The following is a 16,640-nucleotide window of genomic DNA, read 5'->3' on the forward strand; positions in this document are numbered from 1 at the left end:
TTATTACATGTAATTGCTAATTTGTTTAAACAAATTATTATTATTGTTTATTTACAACTTTTTATTTAATTGAGCTAAAGAGTTACGATTTTTTCTCAATTTTGCAACTTTTCAGGCCGAATGTAGCCACTCACTATCACAGAATATTAATTTTACCAATTGTTTAAACAAATTACTAGTGTTTAATTTCCACTTTTTATCAAAAAGGAGTCTACAGAGTTGCAACTTTTTCTTAATTGTACATTTTATTTTTTTGTGAAGTAATATTAAATGTAAGACTTAATTATCGAGTAAAAATTGTGAACAATAAATTTATTATTATAAAAATGTTAAGTACAAAAACTTTTATTTACATCATTGAAATTACTACTGCCATAGCTTCAAATTAAAAATAACAATTTGTTTAAACAACTGGTAAAATTGTAATTCTTAGATTGTTGTTAATCACTAGTTACATTTGGCTTGGAAAAATTCAAAATTGAGAAAAAAATTGCGACTTTGCAGCTCAATTTGATAAAAAGTGGAAGTTAAACAATAGTAATTTATTTAAACAACTGGTAAAATTAATATTCTTAGTTAGTTGATAGTGATTGGTTACATTCGTCCTGAAAAGTTGCAAAATTGAGAAAAAATCGCAACTCTTTAGCTCAATTAGATAAAAAGTTGTAAATAAACAATAATAATAATTTGTTTAAACAAATTAGCAATTACATGGAATAATTTTTAAAAATCAATATTTGTGTTATTTATTCATAATCTAGGAAAAAACTTTGATGAAAATAATAAAAAATATTTTTTAACGATTTTTTTGTAATTTTGAAATTTATGGCGTTTTTTTGGGGTACTATAAAAAATAGTTAATTTAAAAAACGATTAAATGAACAATTTAGCACTATTCTTTGAAGTCTTCTGAAGAGAAACAGAGTTTGCTGAATAAAAAATATTGATTTTCAAGGATTCTATACCAATTCTACGAAAAAGTGTTTTTTCCCCATGCATTTTACATGGGAAACTTTGAGCGCTTTGAGCGACCTCTAAATATTTTTTTTATTTTAAAAAAATAGGGATATTTTTTTTCTCCATATAGAACAATTCTAGAGGGTGAGAGCATTAAAATTCTGATTTTTTTTCCCATGTATTTTTGGACTACCCTAATATTCATTGATGAGTATTTACGAATAAAAGTTGCATTTTTTTTTATTAGCTTATGCTTGTACAATCTTATCCGCTAAGCCAACCTCATTAAAGCTCTGGTTTTGTCATTAAACAGATGTACATAATCGCAGCTAATTTCAATTGTATTAAGTATTTTTTCCGATTGATATCATTTTATCGTGTTATAGTCGTAGTCTACAAAAATAATTTTTGAACTAAAATAAAAAAATGTGACACTATTGTGAATCAAACGTAATATTAATAAATCATTAACATAAGCGTTCTATTCATTTAAAAAATTTGTTTACTTGTTTAAATACAATTATTAATCGACATTTTTATCTTATTAGTTGGTTTTTGTTGTGGTAAGATGAGTTTCGACCACCGAATCTCCTCACGTCACAAAACACTTTTGTACGTTTGATTGTATGTGGATTCACAAGCCAATAACCAGGACTCTCGTTTTGGATCTCGAAATCTAATCATTCGTTGCCTCTCAACATACTCTCTCAGTCACACTATCTGGACAGTATTTGGAAAAATTATCGTGTGCAACTTGACAGAGACAGCTATTTCACACTTGTTAGAAATCACCAGCGTCCCTCACTCGTTGCACACTGTACTATTTTTTCCATCATCTTCTGAATTGTATTTTTTATTGTAACTGAAAATATTCTCAGTCAAAAATTGAATCTGCACAGGAAGGAAATGCTTTGTTACAGTCGACATCTGTTTCATGGGCTTTTTCATACTCGGTCTTTGGATCCAAATGATAAGATCCACTTGGCAACCTGCAACAAAAGTATTAAAAATTTAAATATAGAAAAAATGGATTCTCAATAATGTCAGTGAAAAAGAATATACTCAAAAAATAGATTTATAAAGTTTGTTTTACAATACACTTGTAAGAATTTAAAAAAAATTTGTTAAATATAAAAATAGATATTACTTATTATGTGAACGTTTTCATGAAAAGGGAACATTTTGTTAAATCCCTTGCAAAATTGCAAAATTAAAACAAGTGACTTTAAAGTTGTTAAATAATTATGTAGACAATAATTTTTATCTCAAAGATTTACTAAGAAAACAGTAAAAAAGTCGGTGGAAGAAGATACTATTTTTCAGATTCGATTGTTGTCAATTCTTAATTTATTTATAAAATTTGTTTAGAAAAATTGTTCAAACTATTGTTAAATTAGTCACAGTGATAAAATTTTAACATACACTGAAAAACTGTTGGTAGAACTGTTCGCTCAATGCATTGAAGTGCTGCGTTAAAAAAAACGCAGAGCTCACTTTATTTTTGGGAGAGTAACTCTCCTTTTTGAACAAGCTGCCGAACTATCTGTCAAGCAGCCGCTCACTCAACACCATTGATAGTCAAGTTTAATAATAACTCGCCCAATTTTGATTGAGCTGTAAGTTTAAACGTCAAGTAGCACTCCACAACAGTCAATACGGAACTGTACTATCAACAGGTTTTTTAGTGAAGATGTTTGTTTGATACTAATTTTAGTCATTTGTGATGAGAAAATGTGTATGCAATTTGTTTTTTAGATTATTTAAAAGTTTAGATATTTTGAACACTATTGTTAATCCGCCATTATGAATTTTAAAAAAATTTCTAATAATGCCTAAATGAAAGGTAATAAATTTTGGATGCGATATTTTGTCATTCATAATTTTTCCTGTTTTTTTCATTAAGACTATAGTCTTAAAGAAAAAAACACAAAAATTTTGTCTTTTTTTGATTAAACAATCACAACTTTTAATCCTTAAGTCAAAATTAAAATTTTCTTGCAGATTCTGAAAGTATACTAAAAATACATAAGAAACACCATGTGTAAATTTTTAAGCCCACCGTCTTTGACAAAGATAAGTACAAATGTAAAGCGAAAAAACGGACTTTTCGGATGAAATGGGTTCTTATTTTTCTAGTGTAAGTTTGTTTCAATTTTAGAGGAATAGTTTCAATTTAAGAAGAAAGATTGAAATTAATCTTTCAGTTAAACAACTTTCAAATATGAACAAAAACGCCTCTTTTTATAGATGAATATTCGTATATTAAAAATAGAATGTAAAAATAATTGTTGTGCGGAATTTTCTTCTCACTTTGAGATTTCATTTTTTCGATGCATAATATTTAAACTCAGAATTCAAAGCTATGCAAAACTTACGTGAATATGGAGTGCAGAATCTCTTCTATAAAGGAACCTTTTCCTTCTTTCGTTCTTTTTCGTTTTCCAGCGTTACAGAGAGCTTTCAATACACACTCTTTCCCATCTTTGCCTTGTCTGTAAAAAGAGTTATTGATTTAATCTTTCTAAATGATTTATACAACTTTTAGTGCTGTACTTTCTTTAACTAAAAGAGTGAAAAATAAGTAAATATAAATAAATTATTTTTCGAAAAGATGTATTAGCGTCAATGTGAAGATACAGCCCCATGCGAGCAGAAAGCATAAAACTTTAAATAGAAAATAATAATATCACGAATCCTTCTCCTACTATGAAATTTTGCTTTCTTCTCACCTCTATTGAAAAATCCGATATCGTTTTCGATTGTAATAACACACAAATGAATTAAACAAAATATATTATTGTTTGTTATATTAATAGTTTATTATTTTGTTTATGTTTATAGATGTAGAGAATTTGTTAAAGAGTGTTCTATTTTATTCCCAGTGATTATAAGTGCATGTGATATAATTATAATGGTTTTACATTAAAACATTTTTTATGCACTAAAATCACTAATTTATTGTTCGTACCGATCAACTGCAACTTACGTCTTCAGCATTAATTCAAGTTTTTGATATAATTCTCGTCTGCTTCTACGATGATAAACTTCCGCAGGCTTTCTAAATAGCACTGTACGTTTGTGTGGCAGTTCATAAGCTAATCCTGCTGTTACTCCCATTGTGAAAAATCCTCCTGGTCTCGCGTATGTTCCAATTGTCATACAATAAATTAACTGTATAAATAAATAAGGTTTTTAGTTTTTGATTCCCCCAGTTACGTAAAAAAATTCAAAACGGCTGCGTCTCTGTTCAAAATTTATAAATTTTTAGAAAAAATGTTTTTTTACTTGTTTCAGATAAAAATTGAAATGCCAATAATTCTCACCATCAAATGTACTGCTGGGCTGAAATGCATGTATCTCCGCCATTTAAAATTAAAAGAAAACTATTTCGTTTTTATATAGCTTACAATATGTATAAAGAAACAATAAAAAATAAAAATGTCTCATCTTAAATATTTTCGTAAAAAAAAATTCATAAAAAGTCATCCAATTTAAATGCGTTCAGGGTGACGTAATCCCTTAAGCGGTTAAAATTTGAATAGTAAACAGTTTTAGACTATAAGTTATTTAAAGCAAACAAATATTTATTAGATCCAAATAAAATTATTTAAATCAAAAAAATATTCTCGATGGGCCTACCTTAACAATGGCCCAACATTGACTATGTTCCCCTAATATTTGTCATTAAATTTTTTTATAGTTTTGAGGACACAATTATAAAATTGATTTTGGAAATTTTAATTTCTTCAAGGAAGTAAAATTTTTAAAAATTTAAAAGGAAAATAATTTATTTCTTTTTTTAATTTTTCTTATGGTTATATATTCGAATAAAACAACAATAAAAAAATTTTACTCCTGAAAAAGGACAATTTACATTGGTTAAACTTTTAGTTTATTTGGATATAAGTTTAATATTTTATTTACTTTATATTACTGTTATTACTTAATTTTTATTTTTAAAAATTAATCCTTTTGTCACAAAAGGATTTCATTTGAAAAAGAAAATAAATAATTTACTCTTTAAAATTTTTTGTTTTGTCAATAAACATTAAACCTTTTTAAAAAATGATTTCTTTCACAATAAAATTGAATTATTCTTCTTGTTTTTTTTTACAATATTATCTACTTCTCTTAATTATTTTTGTTTTCAAAATTTTTATAATTTTACTTTATTCCTTTTTTACTAAAAGGAATTTCATTGCTTTTAGTGTAAATCTGTAATGTCAATAATTATTTTGGAACTTACAATGTATAGCTCACTTACCTGAACATTACTGCCTTGTGGAAAGAGAAGGTACTTTTTAGTTTCGGGAACTTCTCTTCGAACTTTATGATCTAGTAAATTAGGAAGAGTAGTATTTATTGATTCTGAGATTGTTAGCTGTGATATAAAGAATAAGAAACAGAGAAGAATTTGAAGAAAATTGTTACTTTTAGGCATTCTTTTTTTCTCTTTATTTTCTCGCAAATTGCAAGTCTTCCAATAATATAACAGATTTAACGTTTACATAAATGAAACTGATTATTCTTTTTTACTGTAGTCACAACGGTATCACACTTTCGAGTTCAACATTTTAGTGCTAAATGATTCTAAACGTTGTTTCCTTTTTAACTACGTGCAATGCTCATTAAAATTCTTCGCTACTCAATTCTACAAAACATTTTTCATTTTAACTAAATTTACAAAAAAAAATTGTTAAACACACATTTATTCTATTTTATTTTACTGTAATTACTATGCAATAAAAATGCCTAAATTTTTTCTTATAAGACCTTTTTTATTACAAAATAATTAAATACGGTTTAAATAGGGAACATTTATTTTATTTCATTTTATTATATTCTTAGAGAATGTATTGTGTATGTGGAAATTTCCTATTATAATTTTTTGACATGTTTCAATATAATTACAGGAGTTTAAAAATCATGGATTAAAAAAATATCCGAGTGCATGTGTGTGATTGTACGTACATTACATTAGCCTGGTAAGCTTCCGGCAATATTGTTGTGAGATTGACGTAAGCTTTAAGTTGATGTTTTGTTCGTCGTTCGTTGCTAGAATATGTACAGTAAATAAATATAAACATAGGCAGTCTCACCATCATGACTCCCTGTGTTTCTTTATTAATATTAAACAATACTAAACACTACATACCTTCAATTTTATAAAATTTTGTGAACATTATAAACTAGTTGATTAATTCGTAGTAATAAATTATAATACTTTAATATTTTCGTAGTACATTCTAATACTTAGTTTTAATAACATTGGTCGCATTAAATTTTAAGAATGAACTATTAACCACTAATGTGAACTGAATGCATAATTTTCTTGTGTCGGTAGTGTTGTTTCTTTTTTTAATCTTGTACCACCTTCCAATTTTCTTCCACACATTTTAGATGAATAACGCTTCTTTTAAATTCTTGACTAATATCCGCACAGAAAGTCTTTGTCCCTCAGAATTTGTTGACTTTGCAAGATTACAACTTTAAAAAAAAATTTTAATTTTGGAATAAACAGTTAATAAAGCGTAGTGTATCTGTGCAAATAAATATATGCTATTCATGAATGGAACTTACTGGTGAGTCATGTTTCGGAGCAGCAAGTGGCACTAAATTTTTTCTGACATTTTTTTTCAAATCAATATTCAATCAAAATATATTCTTTCAACTAATATGCATTATTCACAATTTTTTACTTTTCCTACATACTTATCTATTTTAGGCCTCCAGACTTTTATACGTAACCTCGCCTTCATGTCCACAATTCCTGGATGTCCTTCATGAGGTGCTGCTAACCATTGTGCTCTTAACATTGTTGGGATAACAATTTTATTTTACCGTAACAAGATATTATCATGTAACCAAAGTTCACCAAAATTATTTACTTGCTGATTCCAATTACTTTTTTGTTAGTTCCTCTTAGATTAACATAAAGTCTTGATCAGTTTGAAACGTATCTGAAATAGTTTTTAGGGACAGAGCAATTGGTCGAGCATATTGAACAAAAGTTTTTTAAATGATTTATTAATTAATAAGAATTACAATTCACTTTAATTTTATAATTAATTTATGTTTATATAAAAAATAATTTTTCCAATATTTTGATATTATCCAGATAAAGAATAAAATTTGTTATTCTTTTTAAAGTAAAGAATAATATTTTATTGTACAGCAACATAATTTAGAAGAAGGAAATGAATTTTTTATAAAAGTGCGAATTTTTTATCTTTAATTGTGATTAATTCTATAAATCCCAACACAATATATACTTAATATACACCAGCCGATCCGTCTTGATACAAAGAATAAGATTTTTAAAAGTAAGGAGTAAGATTTTATTGTACAGCAACATAATTTTGATGAAAGAACTGGTTTTTTTATAAAAATGCAAATTTTTCGGCTTTAATTGTGATTAACTCTATTAATTCTCATACAATTTATACTTAATATAGACCAATCTATCCGTCTTGATGCAAAGAATAAGATTTTATTATACATCTTGAAATTTTTTTTTAAATTCTCAAAAAAAAATCTTTGAGGATTTTTTAAAGTCTCTCAATACATTTTGAGATATTATTTTAATATATACCTAGCAATTTTTAGCCAAATTCGTTAAAACCTCTTCAAGTTATCGTGTTCACAAAAAATGGGATCCACACATACATACATCCGGACATGTGTTCAGGATCTTATATAACGCATTCCTATATAAAGGAAAAATTGTTTATAGCTTTTTTTTAAATTTCATAAATTAAACGACTACAAAGCTTCCTCCACGAGAAGCAATAATTTAAAATTTTTAAATTCGAGTCAAAAATTGTTTTCATTAAAAAAATGTTTGAAAATCATGGTTTAAAATAGGATATTGTTAATAGAGTATTGACAGTTTGGATACAAAGTTGTGCAGTCTTGTTTGGTCTTATATGCGTAGTCATAAAGTTTGTTCTCTATCGATTCGAAGGCGGTACCATCGTTGGGTAAACTGAAAATCAAATTATAAGTAGTAATTAGGATCGGCAAGTAACATTAGAAATTCTCTCTCTACAATATATTATATACATGTATATATATATATATATATATATATATATATATATATATATATATATATATAAACTTGTAAACACGAAATAAATTGTCCAATGATTAAATGACAACTTACGTGAAAATGGCGTGCAAAAGCTCTTGAATGAAAGTACCTTTTCCAATTTCCAATTCACTTCTTTGCCCTGCTTCACAAAGGGCCTTCATTACGCAGGATTTCCCATTAAGACCAGTGCTAAAGAATGAAGGTTTTGCTTTTAGGAAATTCCAGTTATATAAATATATATAGAATAAGAAGGTAAAGTTTAATTAAAAAGTAAGTTTTATTAATAAGTACTTCAAGTACCAACTTTCGAATATTTAATCGACAGAAATGGTCTAAACCCAAGTGGAAAATCTGTTGTTATAGTACAAACGTTATTTATGACGGACGAATTTTAAAAAATTTAACGGATTCACTTAAACTTGTTACTCGGGGTTTTTTGGGTGCATCCGTTTAATTTTTTAAAATTCGTACGTCATATTGGATCCGTCATTTTTACTTTCTGAAAACTAATAGCAGATTCGTAACCAGCGACCCTAAAAACCCCCGAGTAACAGTTTTAAGTAAATCCGTTTAATTTTTAAAAATTAGTCCGCCATATTGAATCTGCTATTTTGAATTTTAAAAATTTTGCAAATCTGACCCCAGATTCGTATTCAGCAACCCCGGGAACCCAATTTACAATAGCGATTGTCCTGGGAATATCAATTTGTTTGCGGCAGTTTGTAAATCCTGGGATGTTCATGGATATGTCTTAAGCTTTACATACACACTAAAAAAAAAGTTTTACTTTCAGCCTATTTTTGAGGCTGAATTTAAGATGTAAACGGAGTCAGCCCCGTTAAACAAGGACAGACTTATGTGAAATACATAGGCTGAATTTAAGGTGTAAACGGAGTCAGACTTTTTTTTCCTGTGTAATAATATCTACATTAAAATGCAGAGTGGAAAAATAAAAAATCTAAGATGACTCATTAAAAATGTCAAAAAATTAAAAAAAATAAATTACATTTACTTAGAATTAATTATTTGATGGTTTTTTGGGTCGCTGAATATAAATCTGTAGTCAAAATTTCAAATTTTAAAATGGCTTATCTAATATGGCGGACGATAATTGAAAAAACTGTTGGATTTTTATTAAACTTGGTATCTGGCGGTTTTTCAGGTCGCTGATTATTATGAATGTAAAGTGTGTTGGGCTTTTATAAAACTTTATTGGGTAAACCAGACAGCAGTCGGCCACCTAGGAAAATCTTTTTAATGAATACGGTTTAAAAATTGCAATTAAAATTTTTTTCACTTTTGATTGTTCCTTACAGTCCTACAAAACTATTGTACCAATCATGTTTACAAAAAAATTCTTAGTAGTTAAAAAAATTTTCAAATAAACAAGTAAGAATACGACAGTAGTCGGCAACCTAAAGTAATCTTTTTAATTAACGCGGTTTAAAAAGTGCAATTCACATTTTTTGCAAATTCCTTCAGGTGATATTGTTCCTTACGATCACACAAAACTATTAAACCAATCATGTTTATAAAAAAATTTCTTTCGATAGTAAATTTATTAGTAAATAAACAAGTAAGAATACGACAGTAATCGGACACTCAAAAAAGCCTTTAAAATCCGTAAAAAAATTTTCTTTTAATTACAAAAGCTTATATTTGTTTATAATGACCTTAGAAATGATTAATAAAAAACAAATTGTTTTCATCTCACACGGTTTTATAGCTATTCAAAATTAAAAAGTGTCCGACTACTATCTGATTCACCCTATCTAGCCGTTTTAGGGACCGCTGATTAGAATTATGAATTTGTTTCGCCAGTATTGTCAAAAAATTTACAAAATTTTATATTACAATAATAATTAAGTAATTCATTAATTTCAAAAATGCGTAAATCATCATTTTGAAATCGCGCAGGACAACGAACTAGAATTAAGACTATAAAGTATAACCCAGAAAGAAAATTATCCAATACTAATACATCTATCTCTGCTATGGATAGTGTTTGACCTTGTGATTAATTTATCGCCATAGCAATACAATGAGAAACCGGAAATTCAAATGGGTAGTGACAGGAAATAATATTGGAATACGCGGAATAAAAACACAGAAAAAAAGTCTTAAATCTATGAAGAACTAATTTTAAAATCAGGCTTAATTTTAGTCTGTAACGATATTTTAGCCTCATAATTAAATTAAGAGTACTGTTAACACGCCTTAATCTTAAAGCAATACATATTTATGACTTATTTTTATATGTAAATCTTAAATGTAGTCTCAGAGAGACTAATAGAAACTTTAAGAACTCAACAGATAAAATGAAGTCGATATATAGACTAGTTTTTAGTCCCCTAGCGTCTATAGTCCTCTGGAAGGGGAGACGTGCTTGGGCGTGATCAGATGACGTGTCATTAGTTGTCATGGCGTTGCCTTGAGTGTACGTGTTTTCTTCGTCCATTGTCACCTGTAGATTTTGATATTTTTGTGTACCGAATAAATAAATAAGTTTTTATTATATGAAGTGCAAGCATACACTACCGTCCAGAATTATCAGAACGATTACACTCGACTCTATTAAAAAACATGCCATCACTTTTTGAATCATATCTCGGCAATAAAAGGAGATACAAAAAAAACTTAAACACCGTGAGAAAGCTTATTAAATTAAGCATAATATAATCCATATTTGAAGTTATTTCGTCAACTATTTTTGGAGTTATAGAGTGAGAAAGAGAAAAAAAAATTATCAAATTTTCTCATTTTGGTCTCTTGACTTCAATCTTTTCAAAAATCTAGAAAAATATAGATAGAATTTTTTTAAAAACACAAAAATCTTCCTTAGAATTTCAGCTTTATAATAAGCTTTAGAAAATTAAAAAATGTTAATCCGTCATCAATTTATCATTAAAAATGTGACGCCGTGTTGTGAACGAACGGTGCATTGAAATTCAACTACGACGACTTAATTCTGTCTTCGCGCGGCTGTGCGCGGCTGCGAATGGGAGAGAAAGCAGGGACGGATTCATGGGGGGAACGAGGAACTTTCGAGTTTCTTTATATTCTTCGTAAAACGTCATTATTTATTATTTTCTTTTATAAATTCTTTTATAACTTTTTAAAATAAAGTGAACATTTAGTAAGATTTAATTTTTTAAGATTTTTACGAATTTTAATAGTAATATCCAGTCAAAACACATCAATAAGTATGAACGACTTCGACACGTTTTCAAGGTCGCTAATGTTTACTAACTGCAACCTGGTGAAGTAGCCTGATTTGTTTTGACTGGAAAGCATTTATAATAATTTTCAAATCGTCCGTGTAGGACAGTAGCTTGCTCTAATAACGTAATTTTTTCACATTTAAAAACATCTTAAAATTATATGTGTGTTTAATTTCAATTAGTTTTAAAAACAATAGCACCAAGAAAAGAAATTGACATTAAAAAGCGGATAAAAATTATTACTTTGAAAGAAGAAGGCTTTTCGTGTAATGATATTGCGAAACAATTAAATCTAAGTAAAAGTGGTGTTCATTACATTCTACAAAGATACAAAGAAAGTAGTGATTTTATTAACCGTAAAGGACGTGGAAGAAGAAAATGTATTTCTAGAAATGAAGAAAAGTTTATTGTCATTTCAAGCAAAAAAAATAGAAAACTGACGGCTCCAGATATTACTGCTGAAGTAAATAAACAGAGAGAAGATCCAATATCAGTTACCACTGTAAAAAGGGTATTGAAAAAAAATGGACTACAAGGTCGAATTGCTGCGAGAAAACCTCTTTTGCGAGCTGCAAATAAAAAGAAAAGGCTGTTGTGGGCGAAAGAACATAAAAATTGGACTGAAGAGCAATGGTTAAAAGTTCTCTTTTCGGATGAATCGAAATTCCAAATTTTTAGAGGAAATCGCAGGGTTTATGTTCGACGTAAAGTAGGTGAAAGAATGAATTCGGATATGATAGTGCCAACTGTAAAACATGGTGGTGGATCAGAAATGGTATGGGGCTGCTTCGACAATGGGCAAGTAGGAGATTTAAAGAAAATTACTGGTATAATGGATGCTAAAATGTACCATGGAATACTTGTGAGACATATGGTCCCAAGTGGTAAGCGAATTATTGGAAATAAATTTGAATTTCAAGAGGATAATGATCCAAAACATATCAGTAAAATCTGCAAAGCGTACGTGGGTCGAAAAGTTGAAGACGGTATCTTGGCAAAAATGGAATGGCCTGCACAATCACCTGATTGTAATCCAATCGAGCTTTTATGGGACGAGTTGGATAGAAGAGTTCGGACGATGAGACCTAAAAATGCCATCGACTTGCGGAACTGCTTGGAAACGGCGTGGAAATGCATCGAAAAGGATTATTTAATGAAACTTATACGCAGAATGCCTCGAGTGTGTCAAGCAGTCTTAAATGCAAAAGGAGGCTATTTTGCAGAATCAAAATTTTAACGAAATTTTATCATTAAAGTTTTTAAAAACTATTTAATTAAAATTTTTAATTTTGTTAAATACAATATTTGTTTAAATATTTGTTTGTGATTTTGTACTATTTACTTTTTAAGAAAATGTATGGTAAGTCCAATTTTTGTATTAATTTAAAACACATACTGCAACAATTTATTTTAAAAAATAAATATCAAAGCTTCATGGAAATTTAAATTAAATTATTTATTACTTTACTAATAATTACACTTAATAATTGATTTAAATACACATCAGAAACAATTACTTAATTTTTTTCCAAATTATTTTTAGAAGTAAAAATAATAAATTATATATGCTAATTGAAATATAATACAAATTTTATTTGTTAAAGATGAAAAAAATTTTATGAAAACTTTTAAATAAACTCCCGGTAAAAACGAGTGTATTGAAATCGATTGAAATGATTACAAGTATAGCTGAATTCTTGAAATCATTTTAATCCAAACGAATGACATTTTTGTCCATCAATAAATTTATTCCAATCTCAGTAATCTATTTGAACACACTTAAATTCAGTTGAATTCCTGTTAACATTTCAAATCTGTTAAAATGACGAAAAATGATATCAATTTAATCTAGTTTAATGCTTTCTGAAAATTTTAAAAAGTGAAATCATTTGAATCCTTTCTTGAACATAAACATTGTTAACATTTTAATTTTTTTGGATTGAAATGCATTAAACTGATTACAAATATGCTATGAATTCTCAATCATTTTAATCCAAACCAATGTCGTTTTCGTCCTTTTTGTGATATCATTTTAATTCATTTTAATACACACCTTCTTACCGGGCTGTTATAATTGTAATCAATATTTTATAGAAAAAGATTAGGTAAACGTAATTAAAAGAAAATAATAAATAATAACGTTTTACAAAGAATATAAAGAAACTCGAAAGTACTTCGTTCCCCCCATGAATCCGTCCCTGCTTTCTCTCCCATTTGCAGCCGCGCACAGCCGCGCGAAGACAGAATTGAGTCGTCGTAGTTGAATTTCAATGCACCGCTCGTTCACAACACGGCGTCACATTTTTAATGATAAATCGATGACGGATTAACATTTTTTAATTTTCTAAAGCTTATTATAAAGCTGAAATTCTAAGGAAGATTTTTGTGTTTTTAAAAAAATTCTATCTAAATTAAAGAAGATTTCGACTATATCAGCAATTAGTGACATCTATTAGACGTCAATTGAACTCTTTGGTTTAGAGTCAGGTGTTATTCTTAAGATAATTATTCCGATATGGTTGTCGGTAAATAATTGTATTTTTGAATTTTTAATTTTTGATCTGAAAAAATAAGCTGCGTGAACGACTGCGTATTGGTAGGCGTTAGTCCCGCGAAAGGCAGCTATTAACTGGGGTTCGAGTCCTCACAGATGCACAGTGCAGTCGTTCACGCAGCTTATTTTTTCAGATCAAAAATTAAAAATTCAAAAATATAATTATTTACCGACAACCATATCGGAATACTTATCTTAAGAATAACACCTGACTCTAAACCAAAGAGTTCAATTGACGTCTAATAGATGTCACTAATTGCTGATATAGTCGAAATCTTCCTTAATTAAAATTCTTCATCAGCAAATAATTTCCTACATTAACTATACAGCTCTTCGACTAGTGTATGGGCTTGATCTGAGATTATAAGAAACGTGAACGTCCAGGCTGTGTTGGCATGGTGCATTGGTAGGCGTTAGTCCCGCGAAAGGCAGCTATTAACTGGGGTTCGAGTCCTCATAGATGCACAGTGCAGTCGTTCACGCAGCTTATTTTTTCAGATCAAAAATTAAAAATTCAAAAATATAATTATTTACCGACAACCATATCTGAATAATTATCTTAAGAATAACACCTGACTCTAAACCAAAGAGTTCAATTGACGTCTAATAGATGTCACTAATTGCTGATATAGTCGAAATCTTCCTTAATTAAAATTCTTCATCAGCAAATAATTTCCTACATTAAAATTCTATCTATATTTTTCTAGATTTTTGAAAAGATTGAAGTCAAGAGACCAAAATGAGAGAATTTGATAATTTTTTTTTCTCTTTCACACTCTATAACTCCAAAAATAGTTGACGAAATAACTTCAAATATGGATTATATTATGCTAAATTTAATAAGCTTTCTCACGGTGTTTAAGTTTTTTTTGTATCTCCTTTTATTGCCGAGATATGATTCAAAAAGTGATGGCATGTTTTTTAATAGAGTCGAGTGTTATAGTCCTGATACTTCTGGACGGTAGTGTAGTTACACTGAACTGAAATGAATTTGATTCAATTAACCGATTTCTTGTCTATTATTAAATAATGATTACTTATAAGGTACATGTTAACAAATGTCATCATGGAAGTATATGAAAATAATAAAAAATAAATAAATAATTTCATTTTATTATTTTAAATAGTTAATGTAACTTTTCTTACAGATGCTTCTATTATACAATCTGTTACTGGCATCTCCTGAAACCGCAATAAAAATAGTTAAAAAGCAGTCAAATTATCCAGGTTTTCTTTATGTGTAAAACTCTGACAAGAATTATGATGTATATCTTCTTCTAAACGTTTTTTATTTAGAAAACATAGTTAATAACTATAATTTTATATGCACTAGAAAAATAAATTTGAACTGTATTGTTTACTACTTTTAAGTATTTAAGAAAGCTTTATTTTAGTCACTATTTTGACTTGCAGAGTAAATTGAAGTTTAAAAGGAAACTACTTTTAAACTAATTTTAAGTCTAGGATGACTACTTTTTGTTACATCTTAAAATTAGCTCGTTTGTAGACTTTATTCAAGACTTTTTTTTCTGTGAATAGACTTGCCATCGGCATTTCCAGTAAGAATATCTGCCCCTATAATAAACCCGTGCAATTCTCTAACTCTTAAACATGTACCATTACATAGTTTTGGAGGATTTATGTTTCTTAAGGGTATGATTGGAACTCCATCTTTCAGCTTCATTTCGTGAGCCGGTTATCCTGGAGTAGTAATCGAGTTCAAGAATTCTGTAGGAAAATGAACGCAGTTATCATCAGTGACAGGTATGATTACTGAAAGATAAAGTCTTTCTTTTTTGTTGACACGTGATGCTTCTTCATTATTTAGTGTTAGGATGGTATCCGCCCATTCTCCCGATCGCAAGTTCTCGAATAACTTTTATCCCCATCACCATTTTCGCGAAAAAATTTTCCCGAATTACTTTTTTCCCGAACTGTTTTTATCACGAATTTGTATTTCCCGAAACCCTTTTTACAGAATTACAGCTGTCCCGAATTGATATTTTTTTGAATTACATCTGTACACTAGATTCGATTGTTTATTGTAATCTATTCTGTTGTTATGGACATACACCAAACTTCAGTTTATTTAATTGTCAGTTTTGTTTGTAATATTTCTTGTCGTTTACACATTTTTCTTTTTTTCAAAATTAAGGATGCAAAAATTATTAATGAAACCCAATTAACGATTGGTGGATGGATAAACACAAGATCTCGAAAACCCCAAGGAAATAATCCAAATACGTATTGGGATTGCCGGCGACTGCGATCAAAAGAATGTGGTGCAAGAGCAGTGACAAAATGGATTGACGGAAAATTAATTGTTATTAAAGGTAATTTTCTCACATTGAATAAATATAAAAATATGTAAATGTTAACTGAAAGTTAACATCAATGACCTGTATGAAAAAGGTCCAGAATTGTCGACACACGAGCATGCTCCGAATAGAAATGAAGCTGAAGCTATTGTCGTCAAAGATAGGGTTAAACGTCATGCCGAAGATCATCCTGAAACACCTCCGTCTGCAATAGTGCGTACCGAATTTGAAAAAGTTTCATCAGAAGTATTATGTCAACTTCCGGAAAGAATCAACCTTACCAAAACAATTCGTAGAGTTCGCAGACAAAATTTACCTACTAATCCAAAATCTTTAAGTGAATTAAAAGAACTTCCGGATCTATTCCAAAAAACGTTGACTGGTGATCAATTTCTTCTGTACAATTTCCGTGATAGTGAAAATATCGATATTATCAGAGTTCTCGTTTTTGCAACCAAAAGTAATCTTGAGTTACTTGCGCTAAGCGAAGTTTGGCA

General features: G+C 28.8%; 3 protein-coding genes across 5 annotated transcripts in view; 1 reads left to right on the top strand and 2 right to left on the bottom strand.

Moving 5' to 3' along the window:
* Positions 1–16,640, top strand: part of LOC122498818 (probable serine/threonine-protein kinase clkA) — a 56,114-nt gene that overhangs the window by 26,644 nt on the left and 12,830 nt on the right. The window lies entirely within an intron of this gene.
* Positions 1,087–5,607, bottom strand: LOC122498824. 2 transcript variants are annotated; one of them, XM_043606768.1, is made up of 5 exons: positions 5,389–5,607; positions 5,222–5,292; positions 3,944–4,128; positions 3,333–3,449; positions 1,087–1,946 (listed from the first exon to the last, which is right to left on the bottom strand). In XM_043606768.1, the coding sequence occupies exons 1-5, from the start codon at positions 5,396–5,398 to the stop codon at positions 1,832–1,834; spliced, it is 498 nt and encodes a 165-aa protein (XP_043462703.1). In that variant the 5' UTR covers positions 5,399–5,607; the 3' UTR covers positions 1,087–1,831. The 2 variants fall into 2 exon arrangements, with proteins under 2 accessions (XP_043462703.1, XP_043462702.1); XM_043606767.1 differs by having other exon boundaries at positions 5,222–5,607.
* LOC122498823 overlaps positions 7,179–16,640 on the bottom strand; it is a 32,978-nt gene continuing 23,516 nt past the window's right edge. For both annotated transcript variants that reach the window (XM_043606764.1, XM_043606765.1), the window contains exons 4-5: positions 8,123–8,239; positions 7,179–7,942 (exon numbers count right to left, since the gene is read on the bottom strand). In XM_043606764.1, the coding sequence (XP_043462699.1) occupies positions 7,813–7,942; positions 8,123–8,239 (247 nt within the window). In that variant the 3' untranslated portion in view covers positions 7,179–7,812. The remainder of the gene's footprint in view (positions 7,943–8,122; positions 8,240–16,640) is intronic.

This window comes from Leptopilina heterotoma, unplaced genomic scaffold (genome assembly GCF_015476425.1).
Source record: "Leptopilina heterotoma isolate Lh14 unplaced genomic scaffold, ASM1547642v1 Lhet_16, whole genome shotgun sequence".
In the NCBI taxonomy this organism is placed as follows: domain Eukaryota; kingdom Metazoa; phylum Arthropoda; class Insecta; order Hymenoptera; family Figitidae; genus Leptopilina; species Leptopilina heterotoma.